Here is a 16,871-nt window from a genome sequence, read left to right on the forward strand (position 1 = left end):
ATTTTCTCCAGTAAGACTCCTTAAAAGATTACCCAAACTCCTGTTCACAACTTCACTCTGTCCATCAATCTGTGGATGATAGGTAGAATTGAAACTCAATTTAGTTCCCAACTTTTTCCATAGTGTCCTCCAAAAATGTCCAACAAATTTGGAATCCTTGTCTAAGACAATACTCTTAGACAACCCATGCAATCTTACAAACTCCTTGAAAAAACAAATTAGCAATGTGAATAGCATCACTAGTTTTATAATATGGAATAAAATGTGCCATTTTTGAAAATCTGTCTACTACAACAAAAATTGAATCATTTCCTCTTTGGGTCTTTGGTAAGCCCAAAACAAAATCCATACTTAGCATATCCCAAGGCCTATCTGGAATGGATACTGGAACATACAAACCTGTGTTTTGGCTTCCTCCCTTTGCATATTGACAGACTTTGCAAGTTTTCACATACCTTTCCACTTCATATCTCATTTTCGGCCAGAAATAAAATCTGTTCCACTGCTCATAAGTCTTATCTATACCAAAATGTCCTGCAAGTCCACCACTATGTTTCTCTTTGATTAAGTTCTCCCTCACAGAACAATTTGGTATGCACAGCTGATATCTCTTAAACAGCAATCCATCTTGTAAGAAATAATCCAAACATTTATTCTTATCCATCAAAACAGGATTCTTACAAGCTTCATATGCCTCTTTAAAATCTAAATCCGTCTTATACAATTCTTTAAGAAAATGAATTTGACTCTCTTGAAATAATGTATTTCTCCCACTTAAAGCATCTGCAACTTTGTTTGATTGGCCATTTATATGCTTCAAGACAAAATGGAAGCCATGAAGATACTCTACCCATTTGGCATGTTTCTGGTTAAGCTTTGGCTGTTGCATAATATATTGCAATGCATGGTTATCTGAATAAAGTATGAACTCTTTTGACATTAGATAATGTCTCCACTTCTTCAATCACTGCACAATTGCATAAAACTCTTTATCATAAGAAGAATACTTTTTCTTTGAATCATTCAGCTTTTCACTAAAATAAGCTATAGGTCTGTCTTCCTGACTTAAAACACCTCCAATAGCTTCTCCACTAGCATCACATTTCACTTGAAAAGGTTTACTAAAATCAGGTAGAATCAAAATAGGTTTTTCAGTGATCTTCTTCTTCAACAGCTGAAAATTCTTTTCTGCTTCAGCAGTCCATCTAAATGGTTGTTTATCCTTCTTTATAGTCTCAACAATAGGAGCATTGATCTTACTAAAATTCTTTATGAATTTCCTATAAAAACTAGCAAGACCATGAAAACTTATTACCTCAAAAATACTTTTAGGTAAAGGCCACCCATGATTGCCTTGATCTTCTCTGGATCCATCTTCAACCCTTCAGCGGAAATAACAAAACCCAAATACACTAATTCCTCTTTCATGAATGAACATTTTTTCAAATTCAATAATAATTTCTCTTGTTGTAACCTTTGTAAGACATAATTCCAATGTCTCATGTGCTCCTCCTTAGACCTGTTGTAAACTAATATATCATCCAGATATACTATTACAAATTTACCAGTAAACTCTTTAAGAACTTCATACATAAGTCTCATAAACGTACTTGGTGCATTTGACAACCCAAAAGGCATTACTCTCCATTCATACAATCGTTCGTTTGTCTTAAACGCAGTTTTCCACTCATCCCCTTCTCTTATCCTTATCTGATGATACCCACTCTTAAGATCTAGTTTTGTAAAATACTTTGCTCCACTCAAACAATCCATCAAATCTTCAATTCTAGGTAAAGGAAATCTGTACCTGATTGTGATTTTATTGATGGCTCTTGAATCAGTACACATTCTCCAGCCTCCATCTTTCTTTGGACTCAACACTATTGGTACTGCACAAGGACTCAAACTTTCTCTGATCAGTCTTTTGTCAAGCAGTTCCTGAACCTGCTTTCTAACCTCTTCATTTTCTGTGGGAGTCATTCTGTAAGCTGCTTTGTTTGGTAGATTTGCTCCAAGAATCAAATCTATATGATGGCTAATTCTTCTAATGGGTGGTAACTCATTAGGCAAATCATCAACAATGATATCAAAATAGTTGTCCAACATTTCTTGAATTTCAATGGGTAAATCAGAAACTTTAGTAGAAGTCATTATTACCTTGGGCTTGCAAATTACAGCAAAATTTACCTCATTTTCTTCAATCTGCTGTAAGTATTCCTTTCCTCCTAGTAATAGAGTTTTTGGATCAGTCTTCTTTCCTGATGCATCCTCTTCTTCCATAGGCAACAATGTATGATTGACACCATCTTTACCAAACTTGTAGGTGTTTCTTTTCCCATCATGCATAGCTCCTCTGTCATATTGCCAAGGTCTCCCAAGCAATATGTGACACACATCCATGGGCATCACATCACATACAATTTTATCCTTATATTTGCCCAACTGCAACTCCACTTCACATTGTTCATTCACTAACAACTGATGTCCCTTTTGTAACCAAGACACCTTGTAAGGTGTTGGATGTCTCATTGTCTTCAACTTCAATTTCTCTACCACTTCTGTAGAGACCAAATTATCAGTGTTGCCACTATCAATAATCATCTGACAACATTTCCCTTGAACCTTACACATTATTCTGAACAAAGTCTTCCTTTGTGATGGTTCAACTATCTCCTTTTCTGGCTTGAGCAAAACTTTATTGACTACCAAAGATTCTCCTCTCTCTGGTACATTTTCTTCTTCTGTCACTACTGTTGCTTCTTCCTCAACTTGAGCAACAATTGCATTCCTCTGACTTTTTCCTGCATTCTCCGGGCATTCAAAAGCTCTGCGTCCCAGTTTGTTACATCTGTAACATCTTAATTCTCTTCTTCTTCCTCTGTCTCCTCTTCCTCTAGAAAAACTCCCTCTGCCACTTGCATCACCTCCTGTGGTTGCATGCTGGGTTGAGCTACTACTAGCTCCATCTCTAGGTGCTGTAGATCTTCCTCTACCACCTTGACTTCCTTTTCCTTGGAAAGTACCTCTTCCTCTGGCAGACTGCTTCCTCATGAGTTTTTCTTCAGCTTTCAGTACCATCTGATAAGCTTCTTCTATTGTTTTAGGAGACAGTATACTTATCTCATCTTGAATGTCCATCCTAAGACCATTCACATATCTAGCCACCTTCTCATATGTATCCTGAGTTTGTCCAGCTCTTATACTTACCTTATAGAATTCCTCTGTATATTCTCTCACTGTCATAGACCTCTGTCTAAGATTTTGCATCTGTCTGAACAAGGTTTGTTGATAATTACTTGGTAGAAACTTACCTCTTAGCTTTGCTACCATCCTATTCCAATTTCTGATTGGTTGCTTGCCAAGACTCTTCTTTTCTGCCTGCATTCCATCCCACCAAAGTGTTGCATGTCCTTTTAGTTTGATGACAGCAAACTTTACTTTCTTCTCATCTTCTGTTTCTTCATAATCAAAGAATTTCTCCATGCCATTAATCCAGTCTATCAATTCTTCTAGATTTAATCCTCCTGCATATATTGAAACCTCAGTTTTTGGCCTAGCTGTGGATCTCAACACTGATTGGAAGAATCTCATCTTAGGAGTAACTGCTATAGTTTCCTCCTCTTCTTCAGTTTCAACCTCAGGCTCACTAACATCTCCATCATCTATATTTCTCCCTGTTGTTAATGCTTCTAATCTAGCCTGCATCTATTGCATAGCTTCCATCACCTCAGCATTTGCAACTGGTCATCCTCTTCTACCATGTCCTCGTCCTCTTCCAACTCTGAAAGCCATATTGAATTTCCTTCTCTTGCTTCTGAGATTCAATTCAGTGTCAACAGGTTGCTCTGATACCACTAATGACGGCGGTCTGGGTGCAGGAAGGAGTGTTAATCTCCCAAATTGTGAGATTATATCTTCTACTTCTGTTTGCAGGTGTATTTGTTGGTTCAATGGGCTCTCTGTCATCCACTGACCAGTTTAGAGCTTCCGCTAAGTTAGCAGATCCCTCCAAAAGTCGCAGAGTTCTGCTAAACTTCGACTAGTCTGGACCCAACGGTAATACAAACCATAGTAAAATAAATTTGAAATCCGCCTTCTAAAAACTCGTCAGCACTTCTTCACTGTTGATCTATTCAAGATTCAGCGGTCACAACACTCCCCAACTTCGAACTTACTCCATGTCTGTCAACCGTCGATCTCACTCCACCAAATCTAACGGCTCACACGCATATCAGCCCATTAACTTGCGCACTCCAAATCAACCCAAAAAGCAGTTTCCCTCTCTCTCCTCACTGCTACGTGTCCCTGTGTGTATGGAATCGAAGCCAACGGGAAATTACCACTTACAGTCTTTCCTCCCCCTGAAATCCACTTGTGGGTTTCTCCAACCCGCTTCTACTTGTTAACTGTCGGGTAACTTCCTCGCCGAACACCGTAGATCTCTCAACCAAGATCTAACAGTCCAAATTAAATCTTCACGCCATTGCGTCCTTGGTCTTCCTCCGCTGATCTCGACCATCCGCTCCACACACTCAAAATTCACGAGAAACTCAGTTAGAAAGAAAACACGGAATTTTAACACAGTGAACACAATTTCATGCAATCTCAGAGAACACCAATTAAACTTCGAATTTCACAATAACACAGAGCTTTTGAAGGAGATTATCCTTTGGGATTTGATAGGGAATTTCTCATCCACATACACAGAAACTAAATTTTCACAATTTACTGGATTCGCTCCAGGAAAGCCAAATTTCTTCAACAATCAAAATCCTCTTACAATACTGTGAAAATTACATAAGTATTGGTTCATCCTAACAACCAGATCCTAATTCAAAGGCTAAAATTTATTGACCCTATCTGTCCTGCGAGACATTCTCCTCGAGAATCTCCACTACAGTTAACTAACTAAAATTTATTACATCATGATCAAATCCTAGATTCTAGCTTTATGCTTAACTAGGAAAACATGGAAATTGATGACTAAAGGATCCCACTCCTTTGCCTGTAATATTTTTTGTATTTTTGGATAATTCCTCGAATTTTTCTTCAAGCCTTATGCTCCTGCATCACGGGCAGGATTGTACAACACTGTAACAGCCCACATGTGCCATGGAACAACCGTACAAGCTGCATGCAGTTTGCACGTGTTGGCAACTAATGTAGGAATTTACAGGGTAAGTTCCTCAGATAGAACACCAAAGGACACCACTCACACATAGATCACAGATCAATACACCAGTATTTTGACGTGGTTAAAACCCTCAAAGAGGGAAACAGTGCACGGCCTGAGCCAACGCGGCCACTTCAGGCAATATATTAATAGAAAGAATGAAAATTTACATAAGCTTCTCTCATGAACGGTTAACGTACAAATGACCCTCCATGCTCTTTAAATAGAGATCATGGACCAATCGGCTGTTAAGCCACGGATCAAATGTCGGTAATACCGAGGAGAGAATGAACCGTCGGATAACTACATATCGTGACCGTTGGATTGTAAGTTACAAAATGTACATAGTAAAGAAACACACTTTACCTAACTCTATACTAGACCAAGTTATACTTAACTATTTCCTATGTGTCAGAATATCCTAACATCCCCCCTTAAGAACAATTTGGGATAGGATTGAAGGATTTACAAATATGACACAATAAGAGAAGGAAGGAGGCACTAGAGCCTATCCCCACTTAGTGACAACTTCATGAACTCCAACCATAAATCGAAGTTTAGTAAACTTCGCCTCTGTGAGAGCCTTTGTAAAGATGTCTGCAACTTGATCATCTGTTGAACAATATTGCACTTCAAGAACATGGTCGTGAATGAGCTTTCTGATGAAGTGCATGTGCAGTTCAATGTGTTTGATGCGCTGATGTTGGACTGGATCTTTGCATAGATGAATGGCACTTTGATTATCACACCAAAAAGTAGTCGGATGCTGCTGCTGAAAGCCAAACTCTGACAGGATCTGACGAAGCCACAAGGCTTCCTTATTGGCTTCTATGGCACCACGATACTTTGCTTCTGCTGAAGAAAGAGAAATGGCACCTTGTTTCTTGCAAGCCCATGTAATAGGTCTTGAACCAAGAGTGAACACATAACCTGCAGTAGACTTCCGATCATTAGGGTCACCAACCCAATCGGAATCAGTGAAACCAACCAATAGAGGAGATGCTTCGGCACTGTAATGAATCCTAAACTGAACTGTACCTCGAACATAATGAAGTATTCTTTTAGCTGCTTTCCAATGACTTTCACGTGGGTTTTGCATAAACCAAGCAACAAGGCCAACAGCAAAGGAAAGTTCAGGACGAGTATGGGTTAGATACAAAAGTTTTCCTACAAGTTGGCGGTATAAGGTAGCATCAACTTCAGGAGAAGTACAAGTGACTGAAAGTTTGACTCCAGACTGAAAGGGAGAAGGGGCTGGCTTATAGTCTTCCATGTGAAAATGGCGTAGAATATCACAGGCATACTTGGACTGGGAAAGGGAAATACCTTCCTTGGATTGCAAGACTTGAAGACCAAGAAAATAATGTAAGTGTCCTAAGTCTGTCATTTCAAACTTCTTTTTAAGACTGGACTTCACATGGTTGATAAGGTTGGGATCACTACCAGTGAGGATAAGACAATCAACATAAAGAACAAGAATGATAAGAGACTTGCCCACTTTCTTGGTGTAGACAGTATTGTCAGAATGACACCTAGAAAAGCCATATTCTAAAAGAAAGCTATCCATTTTGGCATACCAAGCCCGAGGAGCTTGCTTGAGACCATAAAGGGATTTCTTAAGCCGACATACAAGACTGGAGTCTGTTTGTATAAAGCCAATAGGTTGTTCCATATAGATTTCTTCATGCAAGTCCCCATGCAAGAAGGCGGATTTAACATCCATCTGATGGACTTCCCATTTGAAAGAGGCAGCAAAGGAAAGAACAAGGCGGATAGAGTTCATTTTGGCAACAGGGGAGAAGGTTTCAGTGTAGTCAATGCCTTCAACTTGTGAAAAACCCTTAGCAACAAGACGAGCTTTATGTTTATCAACTTTCCCATCTGGTCCATACTTGGTTCTGTAAGCCCATTTGCATCTAACAAGTTTTCGTCCCTTTGGTAGAGGAACAAGATCCCATGTATCATTTGCCAATAATGAATGATATTCTTCATTCATAGCTGCTTCCCAATCTGGATGGCCTGAAGCTTCTGCAAAGATGTCAAGATCATAATTCACTGAAGCTTGAGCCAGTAAAGAAGAGGCTCTATCAAACTGAGAACGTGTACGTCACTGATCTGTAGGATCACCTGCAAGATCACCTGCTGCATCCCGAGTAGCACGGACCCATTTTGGAAGCTGAGGAGCTGAAGGAGGATCCTGAGAAGGTGGGGGCGGATTTTCATCCTCGCTTTCATCATCTGAAGAAGAAATATTTTCAAAAGTAGAAGAGATAGGGAGAGGTGGCACATCCACCGAACTAGGCTCGTAGGCCGATATATTTTCAGAAAACTTTACATCTCTTCTAATGATAACATTTTTGGACTTAAGTGGAATAAGTATATATCCTTTGACATCTTCAGAATGTCCAACAAAAATACATTTTTCACTCTTAGGTTCTAAAGCTTTATGTTTCTCATCTGGAATATGGGCCCATGCTTCACTTCCAAAAACACGAAGGTGACTTACATCTGGTTTAATTGAGCTCCATGCTTCTTCTGGAGTGATATTCTTTAATCCCTTAGTAGGAGTGCGATTTATTATGTAATTTGCACAGTTAATTGCTTCTTCCCAATAATTAAGACTAAGTCCTTTAGATTGAAGCATACAATTAGCCATTTCCTTTAAGGTGCGATTCTTCCTTTCAATTACACCATTTTGTTGTGGAGTATATGGAACAGTATGTTGCATTTGAATTCCATTCTCAGTGCAAAAGTTGATGAATTTGTTGTTAACATATTCTTCGCCATTATCAGATCTTAGCTTAAGAATTTGATGTCCAGATTGTTTTTCAACAAAGGCCTTAAAGGCCAAGAACATGTTAAATACTTCACTCTTGAGTTTTAAGAAGTATACCCAAGTGCGTCTGGAGAAATCATCAATGAAAGTTAAGAAATACTTGTAGCCAGAGAATGAAACAACTGGAAGTGGATCACATAAATCACTATGCACGAGCTGTAAAGAGGCTGAGGCATGCCAAGAGGCACGTTTTTCAAAACTATCCCGATGATGTTTTCCAAGTACACATCCAGAACAAACACCATCTCTGCAAGATACCATTGGAAGACCTGTCACCATATTTTCTTTACATAGATTCTGAAGACAGCGATAGTTTAAGTGACCAAATCGCTCATGCCAAAGTTTGCTCACTTCATCATTATGAGCAACAAATACCGAGGGAAGATTTGATGACCCAAAGTTGTGAAACTTATACAACCTTGTAGAATCATCAGCAATGCCAGTAGCTAAAATCTGTCTAGGATCTCTTAGGTCCTTAATTACAACATCGTGAGGTGAAAATTCAACGATTTTACCTTCACCTGAATGAGTTATCTGATATACAGATAGAAGGTTGCAGGATAAGGTTGGAACACATAATAAATCATTAAATTGACCATTGTCTATATGAACAGTTCCAGTCCCTACAACACTAAGAGATCTATCATCACCAACATATATATTTTTGGTGTTACAATCATTTAAAGAAGAAAACATCGCCTTGTTTTTGGCCATGTGATAAGAAGCTCCAGAATCAATGAGCCACTCATGAGAATGAGAAGAAGAAGATACATTTAGTGCATAGCCAGACCAAGATGCTTGACAACCACATGCAGAAAGTGCCATTCCTGAAGATGAAGTTGAAGTTGAAGAGTGCTCCAAATGGATATTATGCTTCTTCATTGCTGCTTCCAAGGCTTCCATCTTCTTAAAGCATTTGGATTCTAAGTGGCCATCTCGATTACAAAAGTTGCAATGTCTATCAGTCTTCTTCCTCATGTTTTTATTTGTCTAATCATTTTGTTGAAATGATTTTTCATTTTGAGGCTGAAATTGCTTAGGACCCTTGTTTGGTTTAGGACCATTCCTTTTAGGATACAACTTCTTAGGATTCTTTGAATTTGGTTGCTGCTGGGCGGCTAACGCTTTCTTAAAAGAGTTTCCAAGATGAAGAAGACCAAGGTGTAAAAGTTTTTCTTGTTCTCTTATTAAAGAATCACAAAAAGAATCAAAGGAAGGGGACTTGTAGGCTTGTCCTTGAGAAATGAAGGCTTCTCTTGTAGAATGGAAGGTGGAAACAAACACAGAATAGGTTGGTCCCAACTTAGTAAGAATGGAGTAGATAAGGCTACTATCTTCTTTCTTAACCTTAACACCTTCCAAGAGAAGTCTAAGGGTCTTGAACTTGGACAAAAAATCTTCAATGCATGAAAAATTATTGGGGTCCAATGTAAGCAACTCATTTTCAAATTGATGGACTTTAAGTTCATTTTTAATTCCAAAAACTTTAGTGATCTGTTTCATTGCTTCTTCAGGAGTATCAAGTTCTGCAATATGGAATCTAAGATCTAGAGAAATAGACATTCCTACCAACCCTCGTGCTTGATATTGCCTATTTTCCCATTTAGCTGTCTTATCTTCATCTTTCGGTTTGGTTCCTTGGCCTGAGGCTATTCTGTAGAGACTTTTACTTCTAAGTAAATCCACAATGTAGGACCACCATTGAAAGTAGTTGGTGTTGTCAAGAATAACTTGGCATGGACTTTCCATTTTAACAGAAACTGACGCTATAGATGCTGAAACTAAGTGTTCCAATGGAAAGATCTCGAAAAATTAGGCTGGTTCAAAAAAAACGACTCTGAAAACGGTTTCCGGATGAAGAAGTTATGGCTTTTTGAAGAAAAGTTGATGAAGATGCCGACGAAGTGCGGGAATGTGCGGAAATGAAAAATCTGCCCCCACAAAAAGGAGACTTGAACTCAAGACCTCTACTCTCATAAATTAGCTTTGGACCAAGTGAGCTAAACTAAAAGTTTGAGAGAGAGAGGGGGGGGGGTGCTTTGGGTTGCGTGCTTGCTTGAGAAAGTTCTTTTTTTCCCTACAAAACAAAAAAACACAAAACCCAACACGGACATACAAAAAAAACGAACCTTACGGCTCAAAGTTAGCTTTAGCAAGAAACTAAATATTTTCCTCAATGTTTCTGATTTTCCGAGATCACACTAAGGCGCAGTGGAAAAGAGCATACGCATGAGAAAAATCATTCCTTTCTGTCTCTGATTTGCCCAAATCGCACAGAGTCGCGGGGCAAAGAGCATACGCAGAAATGAAAGGTACAGATCCGGTAATAAAAAAACAAAAAGCTAAATAAACCGAAACCGAAATAAACAGAGAGAAAATAACTGTAAACTGCAAATAAACATTGTATACCTCCAGATCTTAAAAATGACGCAGCTAGGGCTACCAGAAACCTTTTCGCGTGAAACGAAAGGGGTTCCTCACTGGAACAGATGCTCCTAACACAATAGAGCAGTCCTCTCGGCACGAAGGTAGTCAAAAACAGTAGATCTAGGAAACGACAGTCGGATGCACTTCTACCGGCTTCAGATTTGGATCACCAACGGACGCGGCCCTCAAATAGCTCTGATACCATGGAGGAATTTACAAGGTAAGTTCCTCAAACAGAACACCAGAGGACACCGCTCACACACAGATCACAGATCAATACACCAGTATTTTGACGTGGTTAAAACCCTCAAAGAGGGAAACAGTCCACGGCCTGAGCCAACACGGCCACTTCAGGCAATATATTAATAAAAAAAATGAAAATTTACATAAGCTTCTCTCATGAACGGTTAACCTACAAATGACCCTCCATGCTCTTTAAATAGAGATCATGGACCAATCGGGTGTTAAGCCACGGATCAAGTGTCGGTAATACCGAGGAGAGAATGAACCGTCAGATCACTACATACCGTGACCGTCAGATTGTAAATTACACAATGTACATACTCATAGTAAAGAAACACACTTTACCTAACTCTATACTAGACCAAGTTATACTTAACTATTTCCTATGTGTCGGAATATCCTAACAACTAACAAGTCAGCTGCTCAGCAGTTTTACAAAATGTACAGGCCATATGAATCATGTTATAGGGGGTCTTTCTTAGCGGGAAAAAATTCAGGTTTTGCTGCTTGTAATTTTTCCTCAATGGGCATTTAATTTCCCAGGATTGAAAGTCCTTGCATGCTGTACAACTATATGTTAATGGACAGCAGAATTGAAGGTTATATTTTTTTGCTTTTGCATGTATGAGATTGGCTATTTTCCAGCAATGCTTTTAATTCTGTTATCTGTAGTTAAGTAAATTCATAGCAAGTGTTTTACTAGGTGATAAATTGCCAATAACTGGGTTTAGTGAAATTAATAGTTTTGAAATCGCACTATTTAAATTGAGGCATTAGTACAGCTTGATGAATGTTTATCTCGATTGGTGTAAAGTTTAAACAAAACAATTTTAGGAGGTTCAAGTGAGACATCTACTATGAGAATCTAAACCGATACACAGAATTAATATGAACTAAGCTATGATACTGTATCCACTGGGTCTTGATGCCAGATTCGCAGATCCTAATTTCAGATATGGATATGAATCCACCCAGATCCATGTAGGATCAGCCAAGTAAACAGATCCTTCATACCTGGAAACAGATCCCATGCTATTGAAAGTTGAAACAGATCTTGCGTCAACCAGCTCTCACATGTCGAATCCCAAGCAAATAACCTTAGAGATTTTGGTTTTTTCTAAATATTCTTTTTAGATTTTTTGTTAGATCACTTATTAATAATCTGTCGGTTGTATAGTTGTATAAATTATTAAATACCTATAGGCAGTAAAGCACATGATAATGCTATTAGGAAAGGATTGACACATCAAAATGTTAATTTTCAATTTTTGATAATGCTAAGAAGAAAGCTTTAAGGCAATATATAGATAATAATATATAGTTTACAAAGGATGGTTGTGTCATTAATAATTTAATTAGATTAATCGCATCCAACTCTAGCTGAAGATTCCTCTTAGAACAATATGATACATGGACTATAGCATGTACTCAAACAATGTGCAATATTCATTTACCACTGTAACTAGATGGGAATTTTTAGATTTTAAGCCACATGTCAAGAAAGATGACAGGTTGATTAAGATGTAGAGCTGAAATATTCAACTGATGAGCACATGGAGCCATTTTTTGACATGTAATTAGACCTACCATACATCATCATATCAAGAGAGTGATCATTGACAAGACCCTCAATTTTGTATTAACAGTTATCCTTTTTCTATAAAGCATGGTGCATCATGATTTCAATCTTCAGTTTATGAATTAAACTAATGATTTCAGTTCTAATGTTGTCATTCATGACTGGTTTTGATTTTCAACTTTGAATATACCTTTTTTAATTAAAAAATAAATAAATAATATTATTAGTGTATTTTGTATATGTGGAATTTTCCCACCGTATCCAGATCCTGGCTTTTCAAAAATCTGGTGGATCCATATCCGTATCTGAATACGGATCCATATCCATTTCATGTAACTTAGGAACTAAGATAAACAGAAACAACATGAAGTTCCTAAGTTACATGAAACGGATATGGATCCGTATTCAGATACGGATATGGATCCACCAGATTTTTGAAAAGCCAGGATCTGGATACTGTGGGGAAATTCCACATATACAAAATACACTAATAATATTATTTATTTATTTGAAAGACATCTTGAATGGATCTAGATGTTAAGATGAGCAAGAAGTAAAACCACACAGAACAATACAATGTTTGCATGCATGCTAAATTGTCAATAGCTGAATCAAACTCCAAAACCTTGATGCATCACCTGGTGAGGATTTCTTTCAATAATAGCTTGTTCTTTGAATTTCAGTTTGCATGAAAGTCTATTCCCTTTGATATGCATTACTCCATAATGATCACAATTGACTTTTCCTAGAATAAGATTGTAAATTGTCGTTGTCACCTGCAAAAAGACATTACATCCAAAGACAATTAAGAGATAAGGCTACACATCAGCATGCATCTATACCCTTTCACATAATCTCAGGTCATGCCATCAGAATATTTTAATATATACTAATTAAGGGAATCAACCTTACTCCACTGGAAAACTTCCCCATCATCAAATTCAAGAGTAAGAATGCCAACAGGTTCTACTTGAATAGATCGTCCCCAGAATTTGCTTTTCAATGTACTATCACCCCAGAAAACCCAGCCTCTCCCTCTGCAATGGCATGCAATAGTCATTGGGTGATGGCTGACCTGCCACAACAAAACTACTGTCAATCCAGAGATTCTATCAAGTTCTTAAGGCATAGCATCACAAAGATCAGGAAGGTAACTAATATGACAAAAAAATATCAAGGGTATGGTTAAATAGAATCTAGAACACAATTATGAATATGCAAATTGCAACTTAGAAGATTGAGCACTGACATGAAGCAACATATGAAAGTAGTTGTGAGTCCTGACCACAATAACAGCTAAATGTGAGCTGTTAAATAATTGTTTGTATGACCTTAATTGTATTACTGATATAAGACATTTATGTAAGGCCATGTCCTTTAGCATAGTTGTCTCTTAGGTACCATATATGGTTATCTTACTGACTGCATATGACTCAGTCACAGTAACCTCAGATTTATTAGTAATAATTCGAGTCCTTTGGGACACAAAATAGTTTAAGCCATTTCTCATGAAAGCCTATCACATCCTGTGACTACTGCAAGGTACGTCATGCAAGTTTGACCCTTGCAGACCTGTGGCCAAATATTTTCTGTCAGTGGCCATAAATTTAATTGGCTGCTGGCCAATGTTACTTAGGCTGGTAGCTACCTTTCAGTTCCTTGTTCCACAAAATTTCCTCTAAATAATCTGCTGCACAAAAGTGGAAAACAGAAAAAAGGAAAGACTTTTACACCTCATACTGTATAAAGTTTCACCATGTGATTTTCGTCACATAACAGATACCTAACAGATGACACGTAAGTTACCAGGATCCAGATCCAGATCCAGATCCAGATACGGATCCTACAGTTTTTTGAAAAGAAAGGATCTAGATAGAGCGGGGAAACGGAAAGTACAAACAATATAAATATATTTTTTATAATTTTGAAAAATAATAATTATAAATTTTACAGTATATAACTTATATATATTTGTATTATGTATGTAATGTTCCAAACTAGGAAAAATAGTGTTATGCAAAGCAAATAATAAAAACAACATAAAATTGAAACATTCAGTGCACACCCATAAAAAGTCCAATAATAACCAACATCTGAGCTAAGTCACCTGACACGGGGATTCGGGACACGTAGGATTCGGGATTCGTGGTGTCGGATTTGGGACACGCTGACCCCCCGAACAGGACACGTTAGGACACGTTATATATTATTTTATTAAAAATATATATATATATATATATATATAATATTTAAATATATATATATATATATTAAAAATTAGATATTATCATATTTCTTACACAAATTTTAATTTAGTAGACATATATATACATATATTTATATCAAATATAAATATATTATATGTTATATTTATATGATATAAAATATATAACATAAATCGACAATAAATTAAAAATCTGTAGTCCTCACTCTCAAATTTACCATATATATTGGACATTAACATATATTGAGCATATATATAATTAACCCAACGGTCCCCACACACCCATGTCAACGCTCATCCATGTCCCTACCTATCCACGTCAATACATCCACGATGATCCCACTCCTCAGTGGTCACCATGTCATTTGTGGTCCCAAATACCCACACGATCATTCGTCCATCAAACGTGCAACAACGAGTGCGGGTTTCACAGAAACGTCGAACATCTTGATCACGTTCAAGTGCTCACTGATCATGATTTGTTTGCAAGTCTGCCCTCAAGTCGGTTTTATCTAACTCGATGTGTCCCTTCATATTCAATCAAAATGACTATAAATATAAGCTCCGGATGATTCATTCCTCATCGAATTTTAACGCAAAAGATACATATGGTTCACAACTCGTGAACTGAGGAAATAAGATCAAATGGTTTCATAAGTTGATGGCAATTAAGACTTCTGGAAGTAACAGTAACACGCCCCTTTTAAGTTTTAACTTTTAACCTAGCAGCAGATCCGAAAACGAATCCGCAAACCAGGACTCGACAGGAAAATCGTGACACGCTTTCGAATTTAGAACACGCCCCTGGACACGACGTGCCACAAGAGGACACGACGAGGCCTGCCATCATGACACGTGTCAGGACAGAATCGTGTCCGATTCGTCCGATTCGCGATTCGTCCAGGGTTTTGGACGAATCCGGTTTCATAGCATCTGAGCCATTTTATCATAATCTGGGAGAAAAGTACAATAATGTGGAAGTAGTGCACCTAGGCTTGCCTCAATGGCAAGCATGATCAAACCCAAGTGGTAATATGTGAAGCCCAAATGACACAAATAACTACTGCAATGATGCTCTGTGTTGCCCTTGTGAAATTGTTTTGTCTACTGCAAAGATGTCGTTGGAAACCCCACCTCTGGTGTTCAGAAAATTACGGGAAATTAACCCCGGTTTCTCCACCAAATACCTAGAATAACCCAAATGATGACCTCGGAATTTTGGCCCAAATCCCCCTTAGCTCTTCTAGCTGCAGGCTGAGTTGGGAACCCTTTTTTGACCTCTTAGAACTGCCTAGAAAATTCTATAAAATCAGGAGTTTGATCCTTGCCCAAAACCCAGAAAAACCCAGAAAGGGTTTCCCTTGGTTCCATACTTCCAACCTTCAAAAATTGACCCTCCACAGCTTGGCCCTCCTCCAATTTCGAATTTTGTTGCTGTGACTGATCCTATCAATCTCCACTCTCCCAACTCCAGCAATCCTCTTCAAATGGCCCTCCAAATGATCTTTCAGCCTCCTAGCTCCAAACTCCCCAGGATGGTGTTGCTCCAAAGAGTATCACTCTAATGACTGCACAGTCATGGGGGGGATGACGCAGTACTGCGTGTGATGAAATGAGAGATGCGTGTAGGATGGCTCTCTTTTCTGTAGTTTCCCTCTATACTCTTGAAAATGATGAAGGATGCTCCTGTCTCCCCAACTTCCCGAAGTACCCCACGCTGTGACTGTGCAATCACTACATTGTTGTTACTCCCCCTACTGTTGGTACTCAACTTAGAGCTGTTGTAACTCATCTCCCTGTTGCTGCTACGAACTGAGATGAAGAAGAACTCCTTTCTAAGGCTGGCACTCGAAGTCCACCGAAGCATGGGTTGAGATCTCCAATCGGAGACACTCGTGTGCTAAACAGCACAGCAACCTGGCTAAGAAGCTCGAGCAACTAAGATTGAGTTCAATATGTCAAAAGATAAGATGTTGAAATGAGGAGAGTTGTCTTCCTTATATAGATTTCGTGGAGCACTTTTCCCTCCATTTTCCCTCCATCGTGGGTGCCTCACTTAACCATCAATTTCCCCTCCATGCAAATCGAACTAGGGAATGCATATTCTCCTAGTGTGGATGGCTCCTCCTCAACAGATGGCTCTATGTGTGTAGGCCAGTGTGGAAAAAGTCGGCAAAAAATCGGGATTAAATTCCTAAAATGCGATTTTTTTGGCTAGCCAATTAAATCGGCCGATTTTTTGCCTATTTTTTCCCAATTAAAAAAGTCGGGATTAAATTTGGACTTTTTCCAAAAAATCATGAATGAGGTAGTTTGTTTAACGATTTTTTAATTTTTTTTTTAAAATCGGGATTTTATTCAAAAAGTCTGGATTTTTTTAAAAATGAAT

General features: G+C 38.2%; 1 protein-coding gene across 5 annotated transcripts in view; it reads right to left on the reverse strand.

The window, feature by feature from the left end:
• The window catches only part of LOC149222688 (oxysterol-binding protein-related protein 1C-like), a 450,258-nt gene that overhangs the window by 197,320 nt on the left and 236,067 nt on the right, over positions 1-16,871 (reverse strand). For all 5 annotated transcript variants that reach the window (XM_089385583.1, XM_089385581.1, XM_089385584.1 and 2 more), the window contains 2 exons: positions 13,166-13,333; positions 12,897-13,034 (listed from right to left, as the gene is read on the reverse strand). In XM_089385583.1, the coding sequence (XP_089241709.1) occupies positions 12,897-13,034; positions 13,166-13,333 (306 nt within the window). The remainder of the gene's footprint in view (positions 1-12,896; positions 13,035-13,165; positions 13,334-16,871) is intronic.

This window comes from Pinus tabuliformis, chromosome Q (assembly GCF_031772625.1).
Source record: "Pinus tabuliformis cultivar Carrire ecotype Pingquan chromosome Q, CPIR1, whole genome shotgun sequence".
Classification (NCBI taxonomy): domain Eukaryota; kingdom Viridiplantae; phylum Streptophyta; class Pinopsida; order Pinales; family Pinaceae; genus Pinus; species Pinus tabuliformis.